Source organism: Musa acuminata, chromosome BXJ3-11, assembly GCF_036884655.1.
Source record: "Musa acuminata AAA Group cultivar baxijiao chromosome BXJ3-11, Cavendish_Baxijiao_AAA, whole genome shotgun sequence".
NCBI classification, from domain to species: Eukaryota; Viridiplantae; Streptophyta; class Magnoliopsida; order Zingiberales; family Musaceae; genus Musa; species Musa acuminata.
In genome coordinates this window covers 1,442,841-1,470,000 of record NC_088359.1, presented here as the reverse complement: position 1 = coordinate 1,470,000, position 27,160 = coordinate 1,442,841, and the positions used below count along the sequence as shown (strand labels likewise).

Sequence of the window (27,160 nt, the reverse complement as noted above, 5' to 3'; positions counted from 1 at the left end):
GCATCAACAACAATGTCAGCTCAATCATACCGTCACACTCTGTCATAGGGCAACAATCGAAATATGGTGAGCTCCTGAAACAAGTGGGAACCGGGAGCACAGTAGGATCAGAAATCCTCCAACATATTTCATTGCTCTGACGGCAGGGGTTTTAATGCACCATCAATTCAACAGCAACAGCACCCGGTTCTCCCTGCTTACATCCGGCTCTTAATTTCGCCGGTGAAGGCTTCAACCACATCTAGGAAGAGTAAGTTGGCCGGCCATGAATGCCCCATAAAATCTATGGGCAGATGCACCTGCCACGATCCAAATGCTTGTACTGGACAAGGCTCGCATCGATGACAAGCAGCCTTAAATGTTCTCTGCAGAGGCTTGGCACCTTTCGGAACCTGCAAGTCAACACAAGCAAGTATCAACTTTGTTACCATGTAAAATTGATCTCATCGTTTACGAGGTCACTAGGAAGAATCTCCATGAAGCTATATCACGTCTGGTTTGATGATGGATTTCCATGCTGTCATTGTCTTAGCACCTACCGAGTACGTCTCCATTAGCCGCCAAGTGTCTGAGGCTGCACTGACAGATTGTCACCTTCTGTTGTATGCTGCGCAATATATTACAACTACTAGAATGAAATGCAACTGATACTAATGATTTAGAGCTATCCAAGGCATGGAGATATATCGAGTTATGCGACTGATCTGAAATTTACACCAAATGGGTTTGAATTTTAGAACCATGAGATCATGTCTTTAGATAATAAAATTTGTAGAAACATTGATTTGGCCAAAAGAAAAAAATTGACGTAAGTTACCATCGACGTAGGGAAGGTAGAGACCTACAAAACAATTGCTTCAAACCCAATTAGTTGATAAACGAGAGTTCCTAATGGTTTGTAGGAAATAATACAGTGGTCTACTATATAGTGAGACCAAAGGAATCAATTTCTGAACCCCTGCAATTCTTCAACAACAATGACGAGCCAAATTCTTATGAAGGGAAACTTAAAGTTAGAGTCCTAGTCAACAGCCAAAGGAGATAGAGAGAATGTTGTCAAATTTGGGCATTTTCTAAATTTTCATGCAGAAAGAATTCTAGTGATGATATGATATATGCAAAACAAAGAATCATTTGAAGTTGCCATAGGCAGAATCGAATATTGAATATGACTGCTAATCTAACAGGACTTGGATTCTCAAAATAAGATGATAAAGGGTCGAGATAGAGATGGTTCCGTGAGGATATATTACGGTTGACATAAATCATAGCGTAGCATGCAGGAGGGTCTCTGTATCACATACGGTCATTGCTCGTCCACAGTATCTTAGTCAATAAATCATTTGTTATTTTTGTTTATTTGTACCTTTGTTTGGTAGTCTTTTACCTTACTTCTTTATGTTTTTGCTTCGAAACAATAAGCAAGAATAATTTATAGGGCTGCAAAGTGATCGCTTACCAGAATGAGCATCACAATAACTTTGTTTTTATGTATCATGACCTATTTTTTATAGCTGTAATGTGGAACAAGACATCAACCATGATAGTCCCTTGGAATCACCTGGGTGGCATAGGATTAAATAGGGATTTGAGATAGTATTTAGTATTGATTGGATTCACAAGTTCATATGTAAAACTTACACGGACTTACCAATAGCCTGACACTCAAATGAGTAATCTTTGTAGACTCGTGATTATTCATTTACCTTATAAAGTCCTTATTTTTTTCTCTTTTTTCTTTTTTGCATACTATGTTTGTCGAATTACCTACTCTATTTATGAAACATCAACACTTATTCGTCACTTATTTTTTGAACTAATTAATTTACTCTTTTATAAGTCCTTCGAGATTTAAGCAAGATTACAACTAGGCTAATCCTTTACGGATAGATAACACAAAGGTGCCTAATAACTTAAGAAATTTTAGCTAAGTTCATAACATTCGGTATCAAAGTGAGCAAGCGATTCAAATAAATAGCAAAAGTTTACAATCATACTATAGTGAAGCATCGTGGCAAATTGAGCAAAATGGGGCAAGTTGAACTATTGTCCTAAGCAACTGTAGGTAGGCTATAAGTGCAAACTCGCTCTCAATCTATTGGAGTCGTTTAAGAGGAGTGAAAATGATAAGCGAGAAGTTAGTTATTCTCCAAAAGAGGAGGAAGCACAATTTAAAGTACCAACTGGAAAGAAATGTCACAAGGAGAGACTTGCAACTACATAAACCCATCTTGGTATCTTCAAAACAAGTCTAGAGGAACTCTACCAAGACTAGAGAATGCTCCTAGAGAACTCATAAGAGGAGATGAAATCTTAAATCGATAATATTAAATCCTTAGTTAATCGATTGATAGAAGATACCAAAGACTCCATGCAGCACCTAGGGGTAAACCTCATGGATAGAATTGCATTGCTCACAAGAGCTCTTTATGTAAAAGAAAATAACACTCATGTTATTCTACCATAAAACTGGCAAATAATCAATTCCAATGGACAAATTGAATATGCAAGCGGTGACGAACACCAACGAAGGACCAGAGATGAGATCTTTCTTTGGTTTTATCAACTACTATTAGTGCTTCATATTTGGGTACTTGAAGTGTGCAACTCCACTATTAGAGTCGTTAAAGATGGTCAATCAAATGTGAAGCAACATTTCAAGACATAAAGACTATTGTGATAGAAGAATTAGCACCCAAATTATCAAAATTATAGGAAGCTTTTTAAAGTTTATATAGATGCATTGGACTTGGCTATTCGAGTAGTACTGATGTAGGAGAATCATTTGGCAACCTACGAAAGCTGCAAACTCAACCAAACTGAGTGATGCCATCCATTGTATGAGAAAGAAATGACAATGATGGTCCATTATCTATGAGTATGGTGATATTACATTCTTGGAACACGAATTGTGCTAGATAAATAATATTGTATTGAGTTGCTTCTAAACTAAAAAAATTCTTCCCAAAGCAAGCATGATGGTAGGGCTTTTTGGCTAAATTTGATATGACAATAGAGTATAAATCTAGAAAAGCAAATATCGTAGGCGATGCATTGAGTAGGAAAGTGGATCTGATGAATACTATATAACTATAAGGTGAGAGTTAAGCAAGTCAATTACAATATAACTTCCTTTATAGGATGCTCCATAACTAGTAAACCCTAATACAACTTATTAAAGAATGTAAAGTATAATGATTTTGGATTCAGAAGAGACTCATCTGTACTAAAAAGAATATAGTTTTTATTCTCCAAGAGGATAATTTGAGGTGTAAACTTTGGAGAGAATGTTACTATTCTCTTTGGGCAGAATATTTAGGCATTTATCGTTTTGACTCTCATGGAGAAGGCTTTCTATTGGCTAAAGATAAGAACTAATATAGAGGAATATATTCAAATGTGCCTACTTGACAACAGTAATAGACGTTGATGAGACTTTTGAAGTTGTTGCCTGCATTAGAAAGACTATAGTAGAGCATTTCCTTAGGCTTCATAGTAAGCTTGCTGATGGCATTGAGACATGGATCGATACTCGTGATAGAGGCTAATTATATATTACCCCCTATAATTAGTTACCTTTAGCATCTTGATTCTTATACTTTCAAAAGTTACATTGAGATCCCTATACTTACGAAAGTGAAATATTTAACCTCGTTGTTCTAATAAAACCTCCCTCTCTCTTTCTTAATTTTTAACCTTATGAAATTATCTTTTAACCTGGGATCTTAACGTATCACTTAAGAATTATGGCTTACCCTTATTGGAAATTTACTTTAACTGACTTAAGAATTACAACAACATATTAGCACACACAAACTAAACTATGCAATATATATATATATATATATATATATATATATATATATATATATATATCATGGGAATTTGTGTAGCTTCATCAAATAAATCGGTGAATGCTTTTCGAGTAAACTGAAAATATTTTACTGCACGCAGAAAAGTAAATAACAGATATTTTGAATCCGAAGCTTTATAATAGCAGTCACTTACAATCTTGGAAACACAGTATGTTAGAATATGTCACACCACTATGATCACATTCACAAGTCAGGTGATATACTTCATCAAAATTTACAAATGCATTATGCACAACAAATGCTGTGAAACCATCTGAATTCAGGAATGAATCAGGACAGGGGAGCTAAGCTATCACAGCATCTTGGATGGATCTAAGAACAGAGAAAATAGCAACCGAAAAGAAAATGTGGAACTTGCAGTGATAATAAGTATCATCCGATTCTGAACAAAAGTGCATATGTCCATTAAAGTAAGACTGCAAACCTTAGACGAAGAAGGAACCTCATCGACTCTTTGCCTATAGTCACAAACAGGGGGAAAAGAATATTACAAACTCCATATCTCGATTTGCATTTTGATGAACTACAAGTCAAGCTAAGAAACGTATTGCATATGCCATGATGGCATGCACTCATCCAAGTCCAAACTACTCGTACAATCCAATAATGCATTTTGCTGCTGCTCATACCGGCAAATGTAATTTAACCCCACCAGAAGCTCGCAAACGACTTCCTCTGTCTTCTCCCTGTCGGCATAATACAAAGTCTGAAGCAATACCACATTCGTCGTCGACGTTATCTGCTGCTGCTCGAAGTTGCGATCGGTCTGCCATCGGATCATGTCATGAGCCATGGGTGAAAGCCAGCTCAAAATCTTCTCGAGTGCTTCCTTCCAATCATGCGCAAGAGGAGCATCGTAAATAGCTAGATTCTTCACGCATGACTTGAGACTCCTTCTGAGAGCTGCTCTTAAGGTCGACGGCAACATCTGGTACAAGTCGTCTCTTGCATCGTCTCCGACGAGATGCGTATACTTCAGTAACTTCTCTATGATAATTATGATGTTCGCATAATGCAATGCGAGAGCGGAACCGCCCACCGTAGAGGGCGCGGCGAGCATCGTCAGCTTACTCCTCGGCCCAAACTTCGATCTCCTACCACTCATGTGCTGAACCACTTCGCCGCTAAATGGAACCGGAGCACCGAAAGCAGGACGGCTGAGACACCGCTCGTTCGAGAATTGCTCATCACTCTCTTTCAGTAAAGCAGAGCTGCCTAAACTGAGGCACTCCATGAAGAGCCTCCCCGGACTCGCCCCACAGTGGAATCTGAGGCCCTCCCTCCGGAGCTTCGCACCCGCTTCAGCATCAGGAGTCATCTTGGGGATCTGACCAGATATGCTATTTACAGAACCTGATCTTAGGGACCCTGAATGAATTGGATGATGAGCTGAAACAATGAGTTGATCTGAAAGCTGACAGCTTTGGTCGGCGACTAGGCAATCCGAACTGCAGATCGTCTCCCAGAACACGAGGGATATCCGGGAATGGATGGTGCAGATAGCTCGGGCAAGGAGGAGGACGACCTTGTCGTAAGTCTGGTTCCAAAGGGAGGAGCCACGCAGGTGCTTAACATCTTGCCGCTGCCACTGGATTTTCTGGTCAACGGCCCGGCGGCTGGCGTCGTGGACTGGATTTTGGTGGAACTTCTTGGCAGCGTGCTCTAGCTCCGTCAGGACCTCCAACTCGGAGTAGAGCGCCGCGGTGGACGAGACGAAGCGCTCCATCTTGCGGATAGTCCCATCCATGTCCTTGGAGAGGAAGCCGAGGCTGGCAGGGTCGATGCGACCCGCGAGGAGGTCGGAGTAGACGTGCTCGAAGCCAAGGAGGGCGGGGTGGGAGCAGCGGCGGCCGAGGCGGGAGGCGACGGTGGCAACGCCGTTGAGGTCGTCTAGCTTCTCGGCAAGGGCGAGGGAAAGAAGGAAGTGCTCGTCGGAGGAGACGAGATGGCGGACGCCGTGGGACGCCAGGATTTGGGAGCGGAACCGGGCCATCTCAGATTCGGAAAGGGAGCGGTAGAGGCTGACGGCGCGGGACATGGCGCTGGCGACCTCGAAGGAGAGGATCCCGACGGTGGCGGCGGAAGGCGCCGGCTTGGGGCCGTCATTCTTCTTTTTCTTCTTCTTGGTGGCGGCGGCAGCGGCGACGGAAGTCCGCATCTTGTTAATCCAGGGCTCCGCCACCAAGGCTAGGGCTTCAGACAGGCCTCTGCCAGATCTAGCGTGTCCCCTGGCTCTTCCTGCGCCTCCTGTCGCGTTCAAGCTAGGCTTTGTCGTCTGCCAGCGTCAAAAAGGAACACTTTGAGCCACCAAGATGTAGAAGATCAGCAGGCAAAAGCAAGAAAGAACTCGACACATACCGAGGAAACAAAGAAAGCAAGGAACTTTACAGGACTGACAGCTCTCTAACATAAAATTCGCAGCTCAGAAGCACGAACATATGGAACCTTTCCATTCTCCTCCTCGATCGCAAAGATCTCATCTTTCCTGCTTGATTGATCGATCTCAACCAGCCACGGAAGATCACTTCAAACCTATACACCCTACGAATTGGGAGCTGGACGGGGTGGAAGAACGGATGAGAGGAGGAAGGGAGTCGCGTTGCCGAGTTCAAGCTCCTCCCAATCGGGCTTGCGGAGGCAGTGTTCTGGACAAGGTGTGTATTCCTTCCTCCTCCTTCCACAGAGTAAAAGAGCAAGAATAATTAAATGCGGAACGATGGGAAGAGCGTTTAAATGGAGAGAGAGAGAGAGAGAGAGAGAGAGTTTATGGTGTATATATATATTTCTCTCTCAGAGTGTGGCAAGGAGAAGACCTCTTCAGGCTCAGCAAAACTCTTCTAACTTTTTAGAGTCATCGGCCGCTTTCCCTCCGAGTTACTCCGGTGGTGATTGGGAAAGAGAAGGGGCCTACAAAATGCGCGCTTCAGGAGACGCAGGTAGCTTTGGCATCGTCTTGCGTCAGGTCCGACTCAGACTCAGAGCGCAGAAGGCGTCTTCCTGTGGAAGATGAACGAGCGGCGCAACAAATGATGGCGTCCACCTTCCCTCTTGACTTTGCGCCGCTGTCGCGCCGTCTGCGTCGCGAGCTGGCCCAAATAGAAGCTTCCCATGGCATCACCGGCTCCGCTCGACGTGGCACGCTAGTCTTTTTGAGGCAAATGCGGGGCGACCGAACCACCCGCCGAGAACTGTCGGGTCGACGTGGTCTCTCCATACTACAGTGACGTGGCCTTTCCTGATCGTCCGACGGTACCAATAGAAAATTGGGCGCTCGATTCAAACTTGAATACCTGAATAATTAATCGGCTTCAAATCGATATTATCACATGACTCATATTTGTCGTATTTCAAGAAAAAATCATAATAATATTAGATAGATTATATAGATTTTTTTATATAATTATTGAGTTTTATAAATAGTTATATATTTAAATTAAATACAAAAATATTTAAATATTTGTTTACCAAAGTCATATCTATTAATTCTGTTAGGTCTTTCTCTACCATTTTTGTTCACATAATAATAATAATAATCATTTCACCTTACTATATGTCAATACTATCCATTCATTCTTATTTTTTATCCTTCATCAAAATAACATCTAAGCGCCTACCTTATTATTCTTATCTCAATAGTATATTCTTTTTTTAGAATAAATACTAAATAAAAAAACATGAAATGAAAAGGAAAAATAATAAAGGAAACCTTCCAATTTATATGAATCTAAGGTAGAAAAGTTGACTTACCAAGGTGGTCAAGGTAGAAGAACTTGGCATGTGGCCTCGGAAGACTTTCTCGGCAAGTAGATCAACATGGGGCAGTTGCTGGCGTTTGACTCTTTGTTAGTTCTTGTTATCAATGTTGCTTCCTATTCCCCAATTTTAGTCTCCACAACTCTCATGTTAGGTTTTCTTTACTTCCTTGAGATTATCTCGTTGGCTCGAGATATATATATATATATATATATATATATATATATATATATATATAATTTTACGTCGAAGATATTAGTCAATAAACTAAGGGGATCATTTTTTATTTACTAATCAATGATTTAATAAAGTATACTAGTCCTGAGTTACAATTCAATAAAACGTGCATAATATTTTATTAGTATATTTATTTTTATTAATTAATTTTTTTAATATTTATTAATATACTGAAGGTTATGATAAAATTGATCATAGATATGATACGGATACCATTTGGTATAGACAAAATCAATTAAGTCTATAATAAATCAAATAAAATTCTTAACGGTCCAATGAATCATGCCTTATCACTTAAAAAGCATGATCATCATTGATTTTTTTTTTCTTTGAAGATAATCTTACAAAATCGAATGATATCGTTTATCATAAGCTAACATGTACGGATAAATCTCATTAGATTAAGCATATGAGAGAGAGAGAGGAATCCAAAGAACAACTACATGGGATTCTAACCCTAGAACCGTGTTATGAGTCAAAGTCAATCGGAGCTAAGTCCGGTGGTTGGATTTCCACATGGAAATTTCCAATTCCGCGTGGGTGCAACATGCCAACTAGATGCAAACAACTAAGCCAAGATGATGCTAATTGAATGCTAAGTTGGGATGTGGGTTTGTTGAAGACTACAAATTCTCAAGTCAAAGCGATGGACATTAACCACTACTCTCTTTCTTCCTTCCACCATGCTAATCGCACCCTTCAAAAGGAGAACGTGTCGTGCGAGTGGCGTGACAAACTTTCCTTTGTCTTGTGATGGATGGATGGAGATGGCACAACTATCATACCATGTCCAAAAAATCCAACACATGAAAGAAAATATAGGTTGCATGAGACGGCAGTGTGGACGGATGGCGACAAGTTCACATAGATTTTTCCCTTCCCATTCTTAGTCTTTTGTTGCCTTTCGTTTGGAGTTTTAGCCGCCCATGTCACTTATTCCTAGTGGTTTACTTCAAGTAACCTCCACGTATTCATATGAAGATCTCAAGAACGAGACCTTATATTTTGTTAATAATTATTTTCGATGTATTTATTTATGTATATTTTTCTTATCAAAGTGGACTTATTTGTCATCTACTACCACCACCTTGATCTTGATGAGTTTTGAAGTACATTAGGTGGATTGTGTGAAGATTATTATTAGCTTGTTGTCATTAGGAATCTTATATTGTTAGGGTTGATAAAATATTTTTAGAAATCTAATAGGACTAAAATATTTAAATAAAAATTTAAGTATATAAAGATATTCTTGAATATTAAGATTTGATCATTCAATTCAATAAATAGAGAAGGTGTAGAGAAAACAAAATTACAAGTCTTCATATAATTCTTTCTAATATATGATAGGATGTATAAGAGATTTTGAACTTCAATTTTGATTTACTTTGAAAAAAATTTATTTTATTATTATATTATTATTATATAATAAAAATACTTATATATATAATAATAATAATAATAAGCTCTTGGAATATATAATAAATCAGAATTATTCAATATTTTTGAATGGATTAGGCAGTCATTCTTGGAGTTCATATTAGAGGCAAGGAAAAAAAAAGGAAAGGTGTTCATATATAATGATCATGGAGAAGACACACAAAAGTTCTTGCTTAAAAAAATATTAAAAATTTTCTTTAGGTAAAATTTTTCTTTTTTAAGAAAAGGCTGTTCATTCATAATAATAAAGGATAATTTTTTTCTTCTTTAATTTTTCCATGGAATGATGCATTACACATATTGGTTCCTAACCCAAAATGTAACCACAAATGTAGAGCCAAGCATGAACAAAACAGGTCAACAAGGTTATAATGGTTTAGGTTGGCTTCCTCCCCTACCATCTCACAAGCTCCCTTCCCTTTGGAGTTTTCCCATGGTGGTGAACATTGTCAGTGTTGGGACCTAACCCAACCCAACCCAACAGGCTTTGCCGGGTGTAGGTGTTTGTGTTCTTCAAGCCTTTTTGCATGGCTCTCTTTGTCACCTTCTTCCCTTCCTTTCCCTCTCTCAGTGAAGTCACAGAAAGTGATGGTGCTTCTGTTAATGCCGTAGGTGAGCTGCAGTGGCTTTCCTCTCGTCATTTCTTCTAGTGGGATTTGGTGGATTGACTGACCTTTTATTTTAAAACCTTTGTTCTTCAAAAGTTGCTTCTTTTGCTGGTGCTGTGCTGTGCTGCTAAACTTTCATGTCACACAGTTGTGCGATCTCAGACAAAGTAACTCGAATGCTCTGTTTCAAGAACGAGTAACGAAAGGATTGCCAAATATATAGAGTTCATGTCGTATAACCTGGATTGCTTGTTCAAAACGCAATCCAGGTTTCTGTCAACCAATACGAAAGCATTCGAGATAAAGAAGGAAGGAGGTTGCACACTGAAAGAAGCTTTTGATTGGACTTGCTTTTTTACTCTTGCAGCAAAATATGTTGTGTCTGCGATTCTATCAAGAACAGCAGAAGAAGGCCTCAGGTACTCTGCATGCCATATCTACCAAATTCCAGCCTGCTTCACCCATCAAGCCCACCTGATTTCCTCAACATCACTTCTTTGTTGGCTGGAATTGTGGACATGGATTTCTTTGTTATGATCTGTAAGCTGGAGAAGAATTAGCCCACTCCTCTAATCTAATCCTTGGTTACTAGTCTTTTGATTTGATCCAAAGATATTAGTACAGAGTCCTTTAGTCCCGTCCGAGCTAATTACATATTATTCCTTGTGTTAATTATGATTAACTTTTCGATCTCGATAGTTTAAAAAATAGTTATGATTAATCATCCACAACATAACCATAGGGGAAGGAATCGGAGGGAAGTAAAGCGATGCGAAGTTTCTATGAAAGACACTCGAACCAACGAGAAAGAAAAGTTTATATAAAATTAATAATTAAAAAAATTATTCTTTTCATTCATGTAGTTTTGTACGTGATAGCATGTACGATTTTTTTTGTCAACGAAATTGACGACACGAGAAAAATTATGATTAAATATTTTATTTTATTAAGTATAAGAATCCTAATACTATTTTTAAAATTATGAGGATCGAAATACTAATAATAGCTAACTGTAGGAGTAGTTTATAATTATTGATACAGTACATGCTAATTAAATATTCATACTAATGAATGGAAAGATAATTTCCTTGTCCACTTGGGCTGGCTTCGTGACGTTATCCCACGCCACAAAGCTTCAAGATTCGTGAATCCTGTGACTTGATTGCTTCATCATATTGCTGTATGATGGGCGCATTATTCATCCAATATACAGTTTATTCAAAAATAGGTAAAAGGAAAAAAGACATGTATGTTTCCCTAGATTTTATGGTCCGGGCAAAGAAAGAAACCCTAATAAATTTGTACTTCATCGTCCTATTTAGAACTAGCTGGTACAATGACGTTCCTCGTCGATTTCCTGCTAATTGTATGTCTTCCACTAGAATGCAAATCTTATGCATGTCAAACACTGACAGCAAAAAATCGATGTAGACGACGACTAATCCACAAGCTCATCAATGGCGGACGTTCGCGTCGTGATACACTGACTTCCAAAAGTCGTCTTGCATGTCAAAGCAGGCCATCGGTGAGAGCGTCTCGTTCTCGATCCCCAACGCCAAATCCTCATCGGCCATGTCGAAGTTGACCTCAGAAATCCAATTGTTGTAGCTGTTCATGCACTCCACATCCGATGGGGGGCTCGAAGAAAACGGCCTCGCTTGATCAATGAAGCCCTGGAGATCATGTTGACGAGGTTGCAGTGCACTGTAGAGCCTGTCTTCTTCACGATTAAGGCTCGCGGTCATGCCGTTCCCAAGCCCTTGTGCTGCTTGTGCCTCGAGAGAGGCCACCTGAGCTTGTAGATTCACAACCTACGGAACAAGGCAAAGCATTAGCAGGCACCGAGGACAAGATTCCAAGCACTCGAGCTGCTCACTTGTTGCTGGAGGGCGAAGATGTGGGCGACGCAGCCGTAAATAGGGTTTTGGAGCCGAGCTTGTGCTTCGTAGGATATGGTAATGGCGGCCTCGGAGCGGTCCGCCATGGGCAGGTGCATGAGCAGCTTCGCGACGTTGCTCGCCCCGAACACCTTGTGGATAGCCGCGAAGTGCGCAGCGCCTTGCTCGTGGTGGAAGAACGGAGCAAAGACGCAGCCGCTGACGCACTTCCGCCTCAGGAACTTGCAGGCTCCGCAGGGAGACCCAAATCCAGCCATCTCCAACCCTCGAATGCTGGGCGGTGTAGTTCAACCGTGAGCTATCAAGTTGCACCACCTACCAGTCTTATAAACACCAGATCGACAGCATTTCCTCGATAATTAATGCTTCCTTGTCTTTCCAATGGCCGACAACGTCATGCACAACCCTCGCTTTCACCTCGTCCCCTATTTTATACACATTTCAGATTCCATCCAAGAAATCCCCACTCGTCTCTTGCTCAACGGTTCAGGAGCTCCGGGAACGCTGTGACGTAGAAGTCGAGAGTCGGATGAAGCAAATCCAACAAGAGACAAAGTTTGGAGTATACTGGGGATCTGAAAGCAGAGCAGCTTTCGAAGGAAAGCATGGGGGAAATAGAGGGAACTTTGTTAATGGTGTCACGCACGATAAAGCTGACATGTAACGATGACTGTCGATCGCTTACTTACCTGTCTCTTTAGCGTGCCGCTAAGAGGCCTCATTGAGGTATTAAGATTGCTTTGTACTCACACAACCTCGAATCATGATGCGAATGCAAAGTAGAAACAGCTTTTGTACATCATTTGATCTTACTCCACAGCCATGCAAGTTACCTGTTACTACAAGTGATATATTTACAGGTCTTCACTGATCTCCAGCTGTTCCCTCTGTTAGGAACTAGACTTTGACAAACCACAAGGCACGGAGACTAGTTTTCCATAGAGATGGTCATGCCGCCCATCTATGTTGTAGCCTTTCATTTGAATTATCCTGCCAAAAATCAAATCAACTTTGTCCATTAGTTCTCACACATGCATTTCCTTCATGTTCCTGCTTGACCAAGATTTCACTCACTTCCTTTAACTTAGCCTATCCTTCTTGAACTTTTTCTTGACACGGTAACTTTACATCGTCATCCCTCCTTAATCCCGAGATTCTTTGTCAATGCTTAGCAGAAACCCAAAGCGAGCAGTGCGAGTCATGGTTGCTTCCGACGACTCGGTGCCTATTATTCCACCGAAGAGCTGTATGCTTCCTGTGCAGATCAACAGCTAAAACGCGTCGGTGACTGTGTATCTTCACTGATGATCTACAGCTAGCCAAGTTGGATTGCGATCCTTCCTCGTTTTCATGTTCTTGTTTCCTCTCAACTTGATAGATTCGATTCTCGAATACAATAACTCAAGTTGGAGACACAGCTACGTAGAATCCCAATGTTGGAGATCACCGGTCAAATTTGGCTCGACCTAACCAAGACCGGTCAAGCCGACACCCAGTTCCACGTGGGTCCGACGCACGTGTGTTGTTATCTTCTCATCAACCCTCGAGCACTTGGCAGCAGCGGTTAATATTGTTGACAGCTTCCTTCTCGTCCTCAGCCTTTGACGTCCCCCAACGATTTAGGGAGACAAAGAAGACCACACGAGCGGAGTTGCCTGACGGTAGCCGGGCATGACCATATCCCTTCGCTTTCAAGCCAAACTTTGCTGGTTATTCTCATTATCATCACTATTATTATTCAACCAAAGTATGTTTGTCTCGAGTGTGAATATTTATTTCTTGGCCAAGACTTGAGAGTTTAGATGAGAATGCTGTAGTTAGATTTGGGAGCAGATTTTCTAAGTCCGGCCCCCTATCATCCTAAAGGTGATAGCTTTTGGAACCCACCAAAGCTATGTTTTAGACTAAGCATGGTTGTTCTTTTTTTGGTGCATGCACACAGTTTGCAGCTTGACGGTCATGGGATGTCAACATCTGTCTCATCAGCTGCAGGTTTTTACGCTTGGGAAGAGTTGAACTTTGACTAGGAACAAGGATTCTATTGGGTTGAGGGTCACAGCTGGTGAAACATTCTATATCCCGTGTCAGGTTGTCCTGTTGTCATGGCATGAAGTTGAACACGAACAGAATGGGCTTTGCAGGCTGCACATCACCAAAATTTGATGAATTTATTTTCCATAGATATTGTGGTATTATTCCTTGTTGTTAATTCCATGTCCGAAGGTGGCGTTTGCTTGCTTGTGATGGTGCAATTAGAAGCTGCAGGCAGAAGAAATCGCAGGACTTAGGAATGCTCCTGTGGAGGACAAAGAACCTATTCCTGTACTGCTGCAATGGCAAGCAGCAAGGTTCTTCTAAGAGCCAGTAACTTGACTTCCAAAGCATATCCTGTTCTATCCGACATGTACATCTTTTCTCTAACCATTTAGCTAACTTTATGTCAATCTCTAACCATTTAATTTTGTAGTCGGATTCCCGGATTCAGCAGCGACACAACTTACAGTGGAATCTAATGGTTCTGCAAAATGCTTCTTGCAGAGAGTTCTCTGGTCTTCAGCTTTCCAGCATATATATTCCAGACCTTACAATCTAGTCAATACTGATAACGGAGTTCTACTGGAGCAAAAACCTTTCTTGTTATGCATGAAAGTGTAAAGGAATGAGTGATGAATCTTCTTCATGCTCACAAGCAACATCCTGAGCTGTAATTGATCATCAGATAGAAAGTCAGATATTTCCTAAAGAAGTTGAATGAAATGAGAAATGAAAAGCTAATCCATCGATTCCGACGGAGAAAATTGTACAATAACGTCAAATTCTACGATGTTATTATGTTTGATATGGTGCTCCTTATTTATACACGGTGAGGATTTTTCTCAACAGAACTGCGATATTTCCTCGTGTAGTTGGAGAAATCTTAACTGTTATCAAGGAAAATCCTAACTGTTATCAGCAGACTTTTCTCGCCGCACAACAACATGCAGTAATCTACTCCCGGAGGTCAGTCCATGTAATTTTTTTACCAATCCTAAATGGATGTAACCTGAAAGTTTCAAGGTAAAAGAAAAAAAATATTCCTCGTAACATCTAGCCGAAAAAGTGTTCGCTGCTGCAGGTATTCAGATGCAACCTTCAGATGTAGATGGTATCATGACGCACGCAAAATGCAGGAGTCCTTCAGGGAAAGACTTTGAGAAACAAATGCAGCAAAGCTTGTGCGTGTAGAACACAAACTCTACTAAAAACGAGTTTGTGGTGATGCAAGAATCCAGCTGTGCCAAAAATATACGAGAAGAATGACAAGAGATAGACCCATTTATTTGTAGTCGAAGGCTACAACCTCACTTGCCATAGCGTTCAGAAACCAGTGGCAGCAAGAGCGGCAGCAGAGAGGAAGGAAAGAGAAGCTCCACAGCCATGGCGCCTTCGATGACACAAATCAGAAGAACATACAGGAGATTTAAGCCACACCTTCTCATGACCATGGCACAATTAGGTTACACGATCCTCTACTTCATTACAGAAGCCTCTTTCGACCAGGGATTGAATCCCCATGTCTTCGTAACTTACAGACACATTGTTGCCGCCTTGGTCATGTGGCCTTTTGCCTATTTCCTCGAGAGGTACATAGACTTTTTGTTACTAACCAGTAGCAACGATGTGAATTCTAATCCCGAGACTGTTTCCCAAATCCTCACTTCTACCTTGTGGCAGAAAATTACGGCCAAAGCTTACATGGGCATTGTTCCTGGAGATTTGTGTTCTTTCCCTTCTTGGGTGAGAGGAAAACATCATATTAAGCAGCATGTAGTTTAACTGATGCTAATACCTGAACTCACTGTTGTTATCTGCTCATCCTACAGGGTCAGCCTAACTCTAAACATGTACTTTGCAAGCTTAAAATGCACCTCGCCAACCTTTGTTGCTTCTATGATCAACACCATCGCTGCCGTGACTTTTGTCACTGCCATCCTGCTCAGGTACAGAACATGTCATGACTCTTGTCATTGCCAGTCTGCTTGGTCACAGAACATGTCACTGATGGCAATTCATTGCAGAATGTAAACTCACTGCTCCAATGGCTATTTCTTGGTTTAGAATGGAGCGTCTTGATCTTGGGAGCCCTAAGGGGGTGGCAAAGGCTGCCGGAACTGTGGTGTCGCTGGCCGGTGTTACAACCATGACACTCTACAAAGGACCAGCGATGAAGAACTTTTATGGACCACTAATTCAAATCCATGGAAATTCCATCCATGAGAACTGGTTGAAAGGATCACTTCTTACAGTGGCAAGCTGCATAACATGGTCCATATGGTACATCATGCAGGTACCTCTCTCCTCTCGTCCAAGCAAGCCATGTAATCGTTCGTTTCAACTGCAGAGGAAGAAAAACCCAAAAGCAAATAAGAGAATCACCAACCTAAACATCATGGAGGCGTGACAGGCGGACAGATCAGACTTACTCTATGTTTAAACATACAGGCAATAACGTTGAGAAGATATCCAGCACAACTTTCGCTTACTGCATGGATGTGCTTCGTTGGGGGTGCACAATCAGCTATTTTTGCAGCATTTGTAGAACCCAAACCAGCAGCATGGAAGCTTGGATTTGATGTTAAACTATGGAGTATCTTGTATGCTGTAAGTACACCTTTCCATGAAGATGTCGACTCATACTTTTGGCACAGTATATTTATATTTGTGTGGACAATATTGCAGGGAATTGTCGGCTCTGGTTTGATCATCTACATAAAACTGTGGTGCACCAAGGAAAAAGGACCAGTTTTTGTGACCATGTTCAACCCTCTCGCCACCATAATGGTTGCAGTTCTAGCATACTTTGCTTTTGGTGAAAAACTCTTCCTGGGAAGGTACACATCGAACACAGATCTCTCAGTTTATCATACGAAGATCGACTTGTACAGAAGAAATGAACCAGCATGAGAGTTCTGAGATCAAATTATTGTTGTCTTTCTTGTTATAGCATCATTGGAGGCATAGTTGTCGCCATTGGACTGTACTTGGTGCTCTGGGGGAAAGAAAGAGATCAAGAGAAGGACATGACACCTGAAGGGGCCTCGTTTGTGCCTTCTGAAACAGGAAAAGAAGAAACCAGCACACTTTCCAGAGCATAGGTGGCGAAGCAGATCAGCTAAAGTGGTTTGAAGGAATACTGGATGAATTTTCTGTCAATTGTTCAGTAACTAGTCACAAAAGGCTCACAGTTTTGATTCAGTGCACACCAAGATTATAACTTCTGAAAGGGACTCGAGATTGACAAAGACATATCCTTGATTTTATGAGGAATGAATTCCTCACCATTTGAAGCCTAATGCATGAATTCCAGTCAGTCAGATCTCACTAGAATTCCCCCGATCCTCATGCTCTTAGAGTTGAAGCATAAATGACTCTTGATAAGGCATATTTTGGTCCCCGGATGAGTCATCATCGACGTCACACGCCACACCCCAACCGATGTAAGAAACCGACGCCACACGCCATCAGAACCCCATGGTGCACATCACATTGGGTTCCGTATAGATACACTATGTGACATGACCATCCCGAGAGCTCGGGACGGTACCGTCTGACGCCACTCAGGCATTCCCAAAGACGTCAACTCGTTAGAGAAGTTGTTCCATCCCACAAAGATCAGCGGCCACACAGAACCGAGGCGCAACCAATCCACATGTGATAGTATAAAAACCCCCGGTCGACACCCGGCCAAAGAGGGGCGAGAAAAATAAGATCAAGACAAGCAACACTCGACTAACTTGCTCGTCGGATGGGCCAAAGTCGGGGAGTACCCGACGAAAGTCATTTTTACAGGAAGGCGATCACCCCCGAGCGGCAAGCATCTCAACCCAGGAATCGCCATCCAGTGTACGAGGACGCGCTGCCATACACCTCGAAGTCGGAGGGATGCGACCCATCACAAACGACACCTGGGTCGGCAGATCGAGGAACGCTGATCAATATACCCTCGCGAGGGCCCAGTCAACCTCGTCTACCTGACCAACGCCAACCAGCATTCCTTTCCGTGGACGCGACCACCTCATCATCCTACCCACTCCACGAAAAGCTCTTGACATCCTACTTTTGTTCACTAACAACTCTCTTCTCTGCATTGTCTTGATTGCATCAGAGTCTCGAGTCAGACTTACTGATTCAAATTAATAGATCCAAGTTGAGAAACATTTTCTTCTTCGGATTCAGGTGACTCGAACTTGCCACAGTTTTTCTTGCCAACTCTAAGACATGGCTGTTTCTTTACTACAAAACATGCCATCCATCACGAGCTTTCTCGATTCGAATCCCTGTTTCAGCAGTGATGTGAATTCAACTTTTCTATTTGTCTGTCAGAAATCAGAGCAGCTCTGGTCTCTGTCCGAACCCTGACTGCAGTAGGTCTTGTTTCCAGTGCTGTTGTTGCAAAGCGGCAAATCAAATGATGCCAACCTTGTCTGATGTTTTCTTCTTCTTGGCGTAACATTATATTTGATGTAGATCTAATGCTAGTCAGAGTTGACCAAGCTCTGATCTAATAAACAAAGGAGGTCGGAGATTAAGAGAATTAGATATTGCACCTCTCCATCATGGTTTCTCTTCTCTTTTCCCACGATTGCTGCCAAGAAAGATCTAAGAGACGCAGTAAGAAGACGTAGGAATCAAATGCTACACCGTACTTCCTTCGTGGACATCCGAACTGGGAATTTATGTCTGCAAAAGCATTCCCGTTCCCCCCACCCATTTACTCTGCAACCACAACAACTGCGAGGTAGAGGGAGTTCTCGATCACTTTGCAGCGTTTCTGCTCCTAAATTGAATGCGAACTGCCATTGTCAATGGGGAACTCTTCCTCTCTTTAGGTTGTCAGGAGTGCTTTCATGACAACTCTCCGCACATCATCAGAGGCACATGCGTTCCTGCAGTGTTGAGGCAATTCTAATACCCACACAGTTCCCTGCGGTGCGCACATGTGAACATACACCAGCGTTGACTGGCACACCTGTGTGCTCGATGATCGGAAGAGAGATCATTTGTCTTCGCCAGACGTCAGTCAGCGATCATGAAGCAAATCTGCAAGGTTCACATGCCGTGAAAGCTGGAAGAACTTCGAAGACCATCAGTTCCAGTAATGATGCCTCTAATTATGCCCACCGAAAGCGAAACGACACATCGCTTGAGCTTCTCGTGAGTTGAAATCAGTATACAGTCATTGACACAAAGGTTTTGTATCGGAATCTATTACAAACACTCCTTCCAGTTTCGAAGACCACCGAAGAACGAAACAGAGATGACATTAGCAGCAGCTAACGTCTCATATCTCACACATCAAGCAGCCTTGGAAGGACCGGAATCCTGGAGCTCCGGCCGAACGAGAACAATGACCGCCGAACTCTGCCGCTCCCGCCACCGTCTCCGCCACGAACGTTGCTGCTGCTTCCTTCACCACTGCCTGCTTCATAACAGTTCTGCTTCTGTCTCAAGATCTCCTCCTGGACTGACAGGTAGAGCTGCCTTTCGGCGGATGAGTCCATGGAGAATGACCTCCTTATGGGCTGAACACGGAACTGCTCATCCTTTCCCCTGACATCAATGCATTCGTCCCCCATGCTCCCCACTTTGTTGTGCTTCCTCCTCTTCTTCCACAGCGAAGGATTGCTTGCCTCCCCTCTTGAGGTTTGGTCACTAACTTCATCCCTCACATCCACCGCGAAGCTTCCACTCTGCTCACGTCGAGGAGCGAGCACTACGACGTGATCAGTCGCCAAGCCGACAGAAGAACTCGTGATACCCGTCCGACACAGCGGGCAGTTGGCGTTGAACTGGAGCCAGGTATCGATGCAGTCGATATGGAAGGCATGAGAGCAGTCAGGAAGCAGCTTGAGCCTTTCCTCCTCCCGGAACTCATTCAAGCAGATTGCACAGTCGTGGAAGGACGTCTTCCGTCGGGCGTCGCCGTCGCCCGCTCTCGTGAATTTGATGACGGGAATGGAACGGATTACCGACGGATCAAGACCGTGGAACTCGGTGGCGATGGCGTGGATGACGGGAGGTATATAGAGGTGGCGATGGCGGCGGGACTCGGCAGAGGAGAAGAGGCAGCGGAGGAGGTCAGAGCGCGGCCAGCCGAGGCGGCACTTGATGACGAAGACGTAGTAGCTGATGAGGAGCATGGCGGTGGTCAGAATGCCCAAGATGGTGATGGCCAGGACCGGAAAGCTGGTGACGGAAGCGGAGGAGTGTGGAGGTGGCGGTGGTTCAACATGAGACGCATCCATTGGAGATGAGGGATAGAAAGAAAGATGAGCCTTTTAGGACAAGAGCTGTTCGCGTGCTTGGAGAGAGATCATCAGAAGAGATCTAGAGACGAAGAAAAGAAGAAGCCTACTCCCAAGGAAGCCAGGAAAGTGTGGGAACAGAGAACCAACAGAAATCAAGAAGCGATCAAGGTGGAAGAGATCAAGGCGGGCAGCTCGGGCCTACTGAGAGGAAAAGACAACTCTCAGAAGGGGAAAGAAGAAGCCACTAAGCCAAGTGGGCGAACAGGGACGACTGTTGGATTCCACTGAATCACATGCGTTGGATCGAGCAGAGAGGGAGAGGGTTTTGTGCACTTTCTAGTCATCACAAGCTTCTCTCATAAATCTTGTAGTTTGGAAGTGTCGATAAGAGTTGCGGACGTCTATCTAAGAAAGTCAACACGCTTACCAGAAGTCCAACTGGCACACCAGTTAAACAATCTCTGATCTGCATCGACCAGTTGACGCGTGAGGGATCACACGAGACGTGGTCAACGAGATTCCATTCCCATCACTCTCTGCTCATGTCCACCACCTCATGTCTCCTCCATGATCTAACGAGTCGACGCTCTCTCTCTTTATTTATTACTAAGGACGATGAAGATAAAATTCAAGCCTAAAATCTTGTAATCATTTCATCAATATTTAAGATATTCTTTCGTATTTAAGGTCCTGAGCTGAGTTACAGTCTCTCGAGCTTCATTCAGCATCAATCGGCAGGACGTAGGAGACACACATTGGACGACAAATCCAGAGGTAGATTCTGTGTTCGATGGATCTTTTCGGGTCAACTGTTTATTTCTGTTCTTTTATCTTTTTGCCTGTCCATCATTGACATTTCTAGGGTGACTAGGAAGAGTGTTCGAGAACAGCAACATTATTGCAGAACAATCCATAATAGTAGCTCAAAAGCTTGTCTTAAAATTTTCTCAAATGTAATGAGAAGTAAAATGTGCAAACCATATGAACAAATAACAATTAGAAATCAGTAATAAGTACAGTTCGGGTTGCACAGACAAACTGCAAGATACAACTTTGTGCTGACGCATGACTTCCTACAATTATTCTATTCATAAATGGTACCTGCTGGTGATGAATAATGGGTCAGGAACCTGTACCGAAATGGTTGGCTAGGTAATGTAACTCTGCAATAACTTCGGAGGGGTACAAAATTAGGGGATGAATCCACTAAGCTATATTCTAATGATTCCCAGAGTTCATTGCCTCAGAAAGCCTTGATGCTGCACACTTGGTTCTCGCGTCCGGGGTACTTGATCGAGTCTTAATCCATTCAGTGCTGCTGAAAAAATCTAAGTAATCAGAGAATCAGTAAATAATCTGAGAGAACAATCTGTGCTGGTAAGACCAAAGTAGTAAATTCATCAGATTTACAAAGTAGAGGTGTTTGATTGTCAAGGTAGCACACAAAAAGACTGCATGGCATATTAGATGATGCACATACGAAATCAGAAAACATTCTTCTGAAACAATTAATCTAGCATACACTAACAAGTATTCTTTGGCTGAATTGTAAGCCTAGAAGCATAATTGAAATACACAGATACAAGTTCAAGCATATGTTACATGTTGGCATGCTTAAAAGCAGGGTAACAGTCAGGTACTGAGCCCAGTACCGGAACCCAGTCAGGCAAACGAAACAATATTAAAGAATATAGGGTCGGTATTTGGCCAAAGCTGAAGAAGATTAGTATCCATCCAGTACCAGTGCAACTGGCATGCACTCATGTACGGCCAATATACCGTGATTTTCAATTCCATGCTTATAAGTAGACCACCAATGATCCCTTTGGTAAGTGCATTGGTTCTCGACTCAAAACTTTGCAACTTTATATTACACTTCTGGGTTTAGTCAAATAATTTTTTATAACTTATGTACCTTGGATACTGCAAAGAATTTCATAGACAGATACCCTAGGCTTGTTTATTGTGCTTGATCATTCATGTGAATAATACATGTCAAACATGCCTGGAAGTAGTTAAAAGTCAGAAAGAGGAACCAGCTATAGTGCAATAGTTTGATCCACGGTATGCACAAAGTGGAGAAAAGAGAGACATGATGAAAGATTATTGAAGAAAAGGATTTTTGTAATGCCTTAAAGTATGAGATCCTATCTTTGATTAAAGGGTAAGAACATAAACCTTAAAGCATCAAGAAATAGTAGTGCTGACCTTTCCAGAAGCTCCAGGGTCCGACCTAGAGCCTCTGCTGGTTTTCTCACTGGGATATCTCTTATTTTCATCTCTTTCTTTGTGAGTAGTATGTTGATTGTAGTTAAGAGCCTGAAGACCCTGAGTTTCATTATGTGAATCATGCAACCTTCTGCCTTCTTTTCTAGTCCCAGCATGACTGGTTTCTGCCGATCCGAACTCGCTCTTTTCAGTTACATTAGTTTGGTAACTATTAGACGTGGCAATCTGATCCTCCCTTGAGAATTGTGTAGCAGCAGCTCGTGCAGCAGCTATAGCTGCACTAACATTAGGTGTTTTTGCCACTTCAGGTGCTTTGGAGCTACTGAAGTGTAATGCAAGAGATCCTGGCCTTAGCGAAAAAGGATCGTGGGGATCTGGAAGTGGAAACTTTACGGGTAAAGGGCCTTGGATAGTGATAAGACCTCTTACTGCCACATCATGAATCTGCAGGTAAACACAGCAGAACAGTTATGATATAAGAGGCAAGGAAAGAAAAGGAACAAAGAAGCAGATGACATAATAAAAGTTTCCTTGTTACATAACAACAGAAATTTGTGCCAATTACCCTTCTTTCCAAGTTATAGACTTTCTGAAAACCACGCATTTCAAATGGAATTAATAATTTCTGCAGAAAGTAACAGAAAGTCAGGTCAAATTTACCATGAATCTGAAACATTGTCTTGCAATGTAAAGTTAATGCTGCCAACTTCAGAGGTTGCATTCATGTTATCATAACTAAAATAAAAAGAAGGAAATATCTTCATAATGGCAATTACACCACACAAAAAGATCCTACAACTCCTTGGTGCTTAAGCTCTGGTTTTCATCACTAACAACCGTGAAGTCGTGCATAAATACCTGAGGATTTTCACACAACCAGCAGAAGTCTGTTTGGCCTTCAAGTCTCACCTACATTGGTAAAAAAACACAACAAAGATAGTTAACATGATATTAAACAAGGTAAGCGGAAACAGTGTAAGAAAAGAAGAAAACACAATCCTCACCGACTCAGATACATCCTCCCAGCACACCAGCTCTTCACATTTAACACAGCCTACCACTTCAACACAACCTACAATTGCAAACATATATAATCAGGTTATAGAAATAGTATCACTATCACCAAAGTCCCAACAAAGTAACTGCTCTTTTTAACTATAGAAAATGTAATCTCAAATCATCATTTTTTGAACTCCATGCCAACTGAGCAGAAGCCAGTTTCCATATGATTCAAGCATACAAAAGAAAAGTCACAAAAGCTAAAACATAAACAAAAGTTGATATTTTTAATCAGAGGACAATAACACTTGGCCATCAGGACAAAAACATTTAATAACTTCCAGCTTTAAGTACTATGTAGACTCGTCAAACTTCTATCACTAAATCTACTTCCTCCTGTAGTCCACCATTGCTCATTAAGCACCCATCTTTTATTTCCCTTCTGATGGGAATCATCTCATATATCCTAAGACTGCAGTCAGAAATTTCCTTCCCAGCAGAATACAATGATTTTTATTATGGCAACAAACTTCCAACATTAATATAACAGAGTCAATTGTAGTAAGAGTCTTTGAAGTAATTGTTGCCTGCTGAAGGTGAGGAGTAGATGTCTAAAAGTGAATCAAATTCTTAAAACTTCATAATGATTATGATGATGATCATCATCATACAAAACGGTGTCCAGGATTTCATCAGTGGATAACTTCATATTTAGAAATTGAATAGTTCTAAAAAGAATTTCTTCTACTGGTACTATGTTCAAATCGCAAGCACTGACAACTATTACATGGTAAAGGAAATTGGTTCCTTTGCAACGATGAGTGTCTTATCTGTTGAAGTATATCACAAAGGTTTTGGTTCTTTTGAAAGAGGATTTGCTATCCTTTGCAAGTTGATCTTCAGACAACTTTTTTATATTTGACTATTACACATTTCAGATGGAAGTTTGAATACTTCTATCAATAGAGGTGAAAGTGAAACCCACCACTCCTGCTAGGAGACTCAAAACTAGCACTACACCTCAATTAAATTGTTGCCAACCAAAAGCTATTAGAGTTACAGAAGAGGCATAAGTTGTGAAGCTGAAGTATGGGGACAATTAGAAAAGAAGATAAAAGCCGAAATAATATACTTAAAATCCATTTGGGCCTTCATTCATGAGCCAAAAAAAGATTGAAACCCAAGACATCAATATGTTAGTCTCCTTTAGTTGGTTGGCTAGCATTAGGACCCACTTACCCTGTATTGGCGGCAGCTACATTTAACAGGAGTACTGACTTGAAAAGAAAATAAGCAAGTTAATGATCCCCATATACCAAAATGGTCAGCAACCATTCAATTTGCATATATTCCAAGTAATTGGGTTTCTTGCAATGATACCATGCTGATCTAGTGTATCACAGCTGGATTCATGGTACTGGTTACCATGCTGATCTAGTAATGTTATCATGCTGATCTAGTCAGCAACCATTCAATTTGCATATACCCTATTACAAGAATTGATTATTTAAAAGAACATTCTTCCGGAAAGACCAAAGACTGTGGCACTGGTTACTGTGAGTCTCCAAGGATGGAGTTCTTGTAGTTGTAGCAAAAAATCAAGAGCTTTGACCTCATAATCAGCAACTACTATTTCTTTATTGGGAAAAAGGATATGTAAGCTTTTCAATCTATACCCTAAAAATGATCCTTCTATATTTACTCACTATCTCTGATATCTTAATAATCACTAGTCTGACGTGATATCAGAAGGCAGTGGATAATTTTGCAGTACAATGTAAAACTGAGGAGGCAGCAGTTGTTCCTCCTCATGGTACGTGGATAAACATATAAAGCACTCTTCCACCAATGACCACTTTCTTGAATGTTTAAGCATCTTTATGTACCAAAATTCTAATGTCATTTGGAAGCATTCGTATTTTTCTTCTGATCATTCTGTTTCTCAACAGCTTCAAAGAAACCTGGACTTATATATACTTTAAGAAACAGTATCTCATGTGTCCCTCAACTCTCAAGATTGTAATGAATGAGTAAATTCAACTTATATTACTTGTTGGTTTGTGCCAAAAAACTTTATTTTGAGTAACAAAATCATATATATTATTACTCATTTTGGGGTTACTCATATGAAAGTTTTAAGTAATTTAGTCCAAAATTCATGATCGATACTTTCTAGGTTAATTACTTCATCACTCTATCCTAGTTAAAATAAGAATCTTAGTACGGAACTCTCCACATACATTCAATTGTGCTCTTAGGTTCCTTGAGGATGTTATCCTTGAAAAGATCATGGCATTTGTTTAAGGATCATAAAAATTCTATCCTTGTGTGTCAATTACTCATTGAATAACATGGTCAGCCTAGAATTTAAGTTCATCTAGATCTTAAGGCATGATATTTCATCCGGCCTCTATCCATAGTATAGCAAGATGCCTTATTATGCTGCTTCTTGCAACTTTCTAAAATTTCTAAAAGGAAGACTAAAAACAAAAAACTGGGGAAAGTAATTTTACTTCAATATTTAATCGTGTAAGTTGAATTTTTTTGCCTTAAGGTATTGTGAACTATATTGAAGGGGCTACAAAGGGGAATTTATACACACAAATAACAAGGTACTGAATCTCTATTTGTTTCAGTTGTTCTTATTGCAAAACACATAAACCCTTTCCATGTGTTTAAGGCCGCATACGAAAAGCCTCAGAATCACAACCATAAGAGGCCCTTATCACAACAGAGCTCCTTAGTTGCAACTTGTGGTAACTGGTCAGAATCATTAAGATGATAAAAGTAAGCTAATACGGACATAATTTTGATATATGGATCAGACTTATGATGTATTCTTTTACGAATACAAGTAGACATAAGCAGACCAGAAGGTGTATGATGACATACCTAACAATCGGGAAACCGGATAGTGTTCTGGAAATTTTATATCCTTAACCCCAGCCACAGCATATATCTCCCTGTAGAAATTCTCCATAGCTTTGATAGTCTCAGGTTCTGGAACTTTCGAAGCAGCATGTATCCAAAGCCGACCTTCAGAAGACAAAAACAAACGTCAGGCCCAGAAAATTAATAGTCAATAGAAGAATTAAGGAGGAAAACGACGAGATTTATGCATCCCAACTTTCCAGCACTCAAGAAAAATATTAGTGATCGGATTAGGAACACTAAAAAACTAAAACAATCTGAAGAGTAATGTCAGATCCCTAAACCTGAGATCTAAACCGTCTCAAGCAATTTCAAATCTGCGATGGTTAGTCATAAGCAACCAGGGCAAACGCGAAAAATCGACTCCAGGAACTTTTTAAAGGTGACAAGGTTTGAGCTTGTAATGTAAAGAAAGAATCTGTGATACAATGACATAAAAATTATCTTAGAGAGTTCCGATCAGACAACGACCCTAACAGCTGTTGCACGGGCAAGAGACTGGAGAACCGTGCAAAGACAGCCAGAGAGGATTCAGAAGAACAAGGGGATGGATTACCGGTGAGAGGGGAAGGCCAGGATCTTCCTTCGACGCGCTTGATGCCATAGACCAGGAGCGATGCCCAGGGCTGATGCATCGTCAGGCAAGGGTTGGTATACTTCCCCCTCCCGCGTCCACCGCCGCCGCCGCCGCCGAATTCAGCCCTCGACTCTCCGCGGCCGCGGCCTCTGCCGCTAGATCCTCCCCTCATCAAGAGTTCTCTGGTTGGATGGGGACTGGTGATGACTAATTTGGGGTTCCAAGACGACACCTGGGTTTTCTTCTTCGAATTGATGTTAAGACTCTCCCCTAATCCACGTACCAATAAAAGCTTGCGTTAATCCAAATCCAACCAAGAATCTAATTT

The 27,160-nt window shown here is 41.5% G+C and overlaps 5 protein-coding genes across 8 annotated transcripts; 1 reads left to right on the top strand and 4 right to left on the bottom strand.

The window, feature by feature from the left end:
- Positions 1 to 4,057: 4,057 nt before the first annotated feature.
- LOC135652493 (uncharacterized) lies at positions 4,058 to 6,911 on the bottom strand. 2 transcript variants are annotated; one of them, XM_065173455.1, is made up of 3 exons: positions 6,689 to 6,911; positions 6,234 to 6,549; positions 4,058 to 6,150 (listed from the first exon to the last, which is right to left on the bottom strand). In XM_065173455.1, exon 3 carries the CDS (start codon positions 6,031 to 6,033, stop codon positions 4,411 to 4,413), a length of 1,623 nt encoding a protein of 540 aa, XP_065029527.1. In that variant the 5' UTR covers positions 6,034 to 6,150; positions 6,234 to 6,549; positions 6,689 to 6,911; the 3' UTR covers positions 4,058 to 4,410. The 2 variants fall into 2 exon arrangements, with proteins under 2 accessions (XP_065029527.1, XP_065029526.1); XM_065173454.1 differs by lacking the exon at positions 6,689 to 6,911 and having other exon boundaries at positions 6,234 to 6,626.
- Positions 6,912 to 11,104: 4,193 nt separating this feature from the next.
- On the bottom strand, positions 11,105 to 12,087 carry LOC135652590 (LOB domain-containing protein CRL1-like). The gene is made up of 2 exons (XM_065173632.1): positions 11,787 to 12,087; positions 11,105 to 11,721 (listed from the first exon to the last, which is right to left on the bottom strand). The coding sequence occupies exons 1-2, from the start codon at positions 12,063 to 12,065 to the stop codon at positions 11,365 to 11,367; spliced, it is 636 nt and encodes a 211-aa protein (XP_065029704.1). The 5' UTR covers positions 12,066 to 12,087; the 3' UTR covers positions 11,105 to 11,364.
- Positions 12,088 to 15,163: 3,076 nt separating this feature from the next.
- On the top strand, positions 15,164 to 17,029 carry LOC103970198 (WAT1-related protein At4g08300-like). The gene is made up of 7 exons (XM_009383874.3): positions 15,164 to 15,431; positions 15,523 to 15,585; positions 15,672 to 15,788; positions 15,907 to 16,135; positions 16,291 to 16,449; positions 16,528 to 16,679; positions 16,793 to 17,029. Exons 1-7 carry the CDS (start codon positions 15,226 to 15,228, stop codon positions 16,941 to 16,943), a joined length of 1,077 nt encoding a protein of 358 aa, XP_009382149.2. The 5' UTR covers positions 15,164 to 15,225; the 3' UTR covers positions 16,944 to 17,029.
- A 1,896-nt stretch (positions 17,030 to 18,925) lies between these two features.
- LOC103970196 (RING-H2 finger protein ATL16-like) lies at positions 18,926 to 20,399 on the bottom strand. Its single transcript, XM_009383870.3, has one exon. The coding sequence runs from the start codon at positions 20,091 to 20,093 to the stop codon at positions 19,137 to 19,139; it is 957 nt and encodes a 318-aa protein (XP_009382145.2). The 5' UTR covers positions 20,094 to 20,399; the 3' UTR covers positions 18,926 to 19,136.
- A 616-nt stretch (positions 20,400 to 21,015) lies between these two features.
- Positions 21,016 to 27,148, bottom strand: LOC103970197 (uncharacterized). Of its 3 annotated transcripts, none has more exons than XM_009383873.3 (7): positions 26,812 to 27,147; positions 26,217 to 26,360; positions 23,330 to 23,397; positions 23,184 to 23,234; positions 22,891 to 22,950; positions 22,305 to 22,769; positions 21,016 to 21,414 (listed from the first exon to the last, which is right to left on the bottom strand). In XM_009383873.3, the coding sequence occupies exons 1-7, from the start codon at positions 27,002 to 27,004 to the stop codon at positions 21,406 to 21,408; spliced, it is 990 nt and encodes a 329-aa protein (XP_009382148.2). In that variant the 5' UTR covers positions 27,005 to 27,147; the 3' UTR covers positions 21,016 to 21,405. The 3 variants fall into 3 exon arrangements, with proteins under 3 accessions (XP_009382148.2, XP_009382146.2, XP_018675854.2); XM_009383871.3 differs by having other exon boundaries at positions 21,079 to 21,424; positions 26,812 to 27,146; XM_018820309.2 differs by having other exon boundaries at positions 21,274 to 21,411; positions 26,812 to 27,148.
- Positions 27,149 to 27,160: the final 12 nt, after the last annotated feature.

Excerpts from the sequence above, each read along its gene's own strand:
- LOC135652493 (XM_065173455.1), bottom strand. The coding sequence starts at position 6,033 with ATGCGGACTTCCGTCGCCGCTGCCGCCGCCACCAAGAAGAAGAAAAAG.
- LOC135652590 (XM_065173632.1), bottom strand. The coding sequence starts at position 12,065 with ATGGCTGGATTTGGGTCTCCCTGCGGAGCCTGCAAGTTCCTGAGGCGG. Across the intron at positions 11,722-11,786 it reads TCTTCGCCCTCCAGCAACAA|GTTGTGAATCTACAAGCTCA; the intron begins GTGAGCAGCTCG and ends CTTGTTCCGTAG.
- LOC103970198 (XM_009383874.3), top strand. The coding sequence starts at position 15,226 with ATGGCGCCTTCGATGACACAAATCAGAAGAACATACAGGAGATTTAAG. Across the intron at positions 15,432-15,522 it reads TTTGCCTATTTCCTCGAGAG|AAAATTACGGCCAAAGCTTA; the intron begins GTACATAGACTT and ends ACCTTGTGGCAG. Across the intron at positions 15,789-15,906 it reads GTCACTGCCATCCTGCTCAG|AATGGAGCGTCTTGATCTTG; the intron begins GTACAGAACATG and ends TTCTTGGTTTAG.
- LOC103970196 (XM_009383870.3), bottom strand. The coding sequence starts at position 20,093 with ATGGATGCGTCTCATGTTGAACCACCGCCACCTCCACACTCCTCCGCT.
- LOC103970197 (XM_009383871.3), bottom strand. The coding sequence starts at position 27,004 with ATGAGGGGAGGATCTAGCGGCAGAGGCCGCGGCCGCGGAGAGTCGAGG. Across the intron at positions 23,398-26,216 it reads TCCGGTTTCCCGATTGTTAG|GTTGTGTTGAAGTGGTAGGC; the intron begins GTATGTCATCAT and ends TTGCAATTGTAG. Across the intron at positions 21,425-22,304 it reads ACCCTGGAGCTTCTGGAAAG|ATTTTTTCAGCAGCACTGAA; the intron begins GTCAGCACTACT and ends CTGATTACTTAG.